Genomic DNA, 4173 nt, shown 5'->3' with positions numbered 1-4173 from the left:
GCGAGGTAACGCCGCATGAGTCATGTTTTTTCGTGCGTGCCGCCGGCTCCATCGATTTATAAGACGTTGTCACGTCAAAAATACGTAATAGTTACTTTACGAAGAGATGCATCTTAGTAGTGATTATTTCTCATTTCTGTGGTTTTGTTGTGACCCTATTAGACATTATTCTGCTTTAACTGTCCCTATACAATACAATTTGCAACTACCCCAAGTCCATCGTGTTTTCTTTTTTGATATATCCGATTTGATAATCCGATTTGAAATATTCTTTCAGTGTTAGCCCATTTATCGAGGAAGGCTATAGGCTACTTCCCACGGGATGCTGGTGGAACCATTGGCAGAAGGAAGTATTATTATAAATGAAAGGTCTGGCCTGCCTGTCACGTAGCTGTGACATCTAACCCGTGATTGGATCCAAGCTTTGTTTTTGGCTTCGTTCGTGGTCCCATCCGTTTTTTGTTTAATATTGTGTCCCTATGAGACGTCAGAAATTTCACTAGCTTGTTTTTTTCTTTTGTAAAAAAGTTTTGTTCTCGTTTTTTTCTTCTCTGCCAAAATAAACTTATTTATTCAACAATAACAAACCCAAAATTAACCTATTTTTGCCCATAGGTCAGGCCTTATCCGATACATAACTCTCCTCTATGGGTCAGGCTAAAGTCTTTCGACCATACTGCCTCAAAATTAACCTCAATCTTTTTTTTATCACAAGATTATGTATTCACAGGTTTTAGTAATAAATTAGCAATTGACGTTTATTTCTTAAGAAATACTGAAAAATCATTTTATCGATAAAATTCCGAATTTAGGTAGGTGTCAAATTGGGGAGCCCTTATTGTAAGTAGCATTTAGATAGGGAAACGGTAGAGATTGTTGGTGAAAACGGGCATTAAACTTTGGTTCTTCTTCTTCATGTCGATGACATGTCTTATAGTGAGACTACACTTTGTCTGCCCAATATGTAGCCATAGCGAGAGCACGGCCGAATGCGCTCATTAGATCCTCCCGCGAGGAAGTTGCCCTTAAACTGCAACAGTGGACATGTGATGAGGTGGGACATGGTCTGCACAGCAGCCCCGCACTCGCACCCAAGGTCCGATTTTCTTCGCTCCGGCCGACCTGTGTTCGGAGTCTGTTTAAGGACCGCCAAACTCTCTCTCACGGGAGATCGTGTCCAGGAGGGGGATTTTGAGCGGGACAAATGGAGAGGTCCCAAGATTTCAACACCAAACGGTCCAAACATGTAAAAAATTGCCGGTACTATTAATTAAGGGTCTACACGGTGCATGTAGCTGGAGCAAGTTAACATGCGCAGTGTGTGGTGGTCAGTGGACCCGCACGTTTTTAAAATGCATTTAACCTGCGCATGTGCCTCAACATGCGCAAGCTACTTGCACTGTGTAGATACACCCTTAGTTTCCTTTGTCGTTTTTGAGTTTAGTTTGTCGTAGTACTCGTAGTCGTCATAATATAATTTTAGCAGAGTATTTAGCCGAAGAACCGATAACCGTTGGGGTAAACGAGTTCTAGAGTGGAGAGCACGCCTCGGCAAACGTAGTGTAGGACGTCCTCAGGCACGGTGGAGTGATGACTTGCGCAAGACGTCTGGCAGGAGCTGGATGCGAGAAGCCGAAAATCGATCTCAGTGGCGTGCACTTGGTGAGGCCTATGTCCAGCAGTGGACTGCGATAGGCTGATGATGATGTGATGAGTATTTAGATACCAAATCTGTTGCTTGGGATCTTTTTGAAGTATGTACGTGTATGTCACTTATTGCTACCAAACTTTATGAAAAGTAAATATTCAATAATTAATCGATTCTAAATATAACTAGCTTTATTCTTTCCAGTAAAATCATAGACAATAGCAAACAAAAGATGTATTAGATGGGTTCTATTATTAAATTATCTCTATCGTTTGACCTGTGTGATTTCGAAGTTTTATTTTCCGGAGCTGACCTCCAATGGTGAGCCATTGGTGTATTTCTAAAGATGGGTGAAGTTGGATCTCCGGGATGAGATTCGTGGCCTGGGCCAGGATGAGCGTCGTGGCCTGGGCCAGGATGAGCGTCGTGACCTGGGCTAGGATGAGCGTCGTGTCCTGCGCCGTGGGGAGTCACATGTTGAGGGCCGCCAGGGTGGGACGGTTCCTGATCTAAGTCTCCGATAGCCGTTGAGATGTATGAGTCGTTAACGAATTGAGGCGGAAAGGGACTAATGTCTGTGGGAGTGCTGCCCTCGCCTCCTTCTTGTTGCGGTGGTACGAATACTTGCTTCACTGGATCGTAACTGTACGAACCGAAGATTGCACTAAAAACAATAATAAATATATACTCAAGTAACGTTGGTGCTTATTCTTATTTACCACCAAAATCATCTGTTTGGATATGAAGCTCATTTCATTCAGTCTCATTTTAGCTGAACGATTTAACCAACTGAAGAGACTGTACAAGACCATCGCTCATTCTCGTCTGCGCCCTCTGCTTGAGGGCCAAAAATATATACATAGGTACCTACTTGTTTTCCTATTAAGCATTCTAACAATAACCTTAAAAATACTTACGGTTTAGAGCCTTCTTCTACTACAAAACGTTTGAGAGATTCTCTTCTGCAGTTTACACCGATATATCTAAAACAAAGTTTGTAAATAAGTAGGTACCTCAATTATCAATAAATACTCTCTTAACTTTATAAAATATATTTATACGTACTGCACAAAAGGCTGTAGAACACAGGTAATAAAAAATACAAATAAAAACATTTTATAAATTTTATTATTAACTTCGCAATAACTTTCTGAACATTTTGCAAAACTATAGGTAAATATTTTCAATGTATTTTTTTACAGTATGCCATCAAAGTTTTATAAGTATTAAATTCAAATGGTTTTTTGCGAGTAATAAATATATTTTTACTTTCGTAACAGTTTTTGCAATGTTAACTAACCAATTGGCATTGGAAACGCGGTCCCACCCCTACAGTGTACATGCGAGGAAATATCACTGGAATACGATTGCTCTTATATTAGTAGCAGAATGCCCTCAAGGGTTAAAACTTTTATTGAGATTCAATTGTTATTCAATTGACACATTATTAACTTAGCAGAATCAAGCCCCTGTTGATTGATAGACCCGTGCAACGGAGAGCACCTGAATGTCGTGCGCGTGGTCTACCCCTGGTGGGGTCGATCCGATCTCGTCTGAATCCGATCTAAATCGAATCCGGGTATTTTCTTCCCGTAGTACCTACTACCAACTACTAGTACCTGCTGTCTACTAGTACCATGGGAAAGAAAACTACTCGTGGTACTACTATCAACATTAGGTTTTTCAACCCTTTTGTTGCCAAAGCTGATTTCGTCATCCTAGAAAGAGAATGCGGGATTTTCTTTTTCATTCTTTTCCTAGCTGATGTATAGATCGCGCCGATCTTAGTACGGGACTCCAAGGAACGGAACGTCACAGTATCTTATCAACGATAATTTTCAGGTCGTATAACGAAACGTATCTGTCATCAACAATTTTAAAAATAAAAAATAGGGAACAAAAGGATGACAAAAGGAGGAAAGAAGTCAGTCAGATTATTATCCGAATGTCCCGAGAGGTATGGAAAACATTTGTCCAGAAATCGGAATTTCTTGGGTCTCGGCTCAAAGGACTCTGTGCAATTATTTTTTGTTAACTTGGTAAAGGCTCACTAACGTAGCAGGTACAACGCCATCTGTCACTTTTTTGGGATCTATTTTTAAAAAGAAACCTCCTTTCGAGGGTTTTTCTTTTTCATATTTTCCTGGTTGATGCCTAGATGGTACTGATCTTGGTACTATACGTGATTGGAAGGAACGGAACATTATACTCATGACAACGTCATATAATTTTGAGGTCGTATAACGAAACTTACTTGTCATCAGCAATGTAAATAATTGAAAATAGGGAATAAAAGGAGACAAGAAGTCAGTCAGATCTGAATGAATGTCCCAAGATTTGTGGCATTTCTTTTTGTACTGTTAAATTATTTCTCTAAACACACAAACATGGATTAGGTATTGTATTATATTTGGTATCATTATCATGTCATTCGAAGATTTTCCACTTATCACCACCAGCCACCATTAGTTCCACTTTCCACCACTAATTTTAAGTATCTTGTCAAGTGTCACTATGACAGTTAC

The 4173-nt window shown here is 40.0% G+C and overlaps 1 protein-coding gene across 1 annotated transcript; it reads right to left on the bottom strand.

Moving 5' to 3' along the window:
• Positions 1 to 1885: 1885 nt before the first annotated feature.
• LOC124645139 lies at positions 1886 to 3287 on the bottom strand. The gene is made up of 3 exons (XM_047184887.1): positions 3268 to 3287; positions 2566 to 2661; positions 1886 to 2312 (listed from the first exon to the last, which is right to left on the bottom strand). Exons 1-3 carry the CDS (start codon positions 3285 to 3287, stop codon positions 1886 to 1888), a joined length of 543 nt encoding a protein of 180 aa, XP_047040843.1.
• Between the last annotated feature and the right edge of the window lie 886 nt (positions 3288 to 4173).

The sequence above is a fragment of the Helicoverpa zea genome, chromosome 31 (assembly GCF_022581195.2).
Source record: "Helicoverpa zea isolate HzStark_Cry1AcR chromosome 31, ilHelZeax1.1, whole genome shotgun sequence".
NCBI lineage: Eukaryota > Metazoa > Arthropoda > Insecta > Lepidoptera > Noctuidae > Helicoverpa > Helicoverpa zea.
This window is presented reverse-complemented; position numbering and strand designations above follow the sequence as displayed.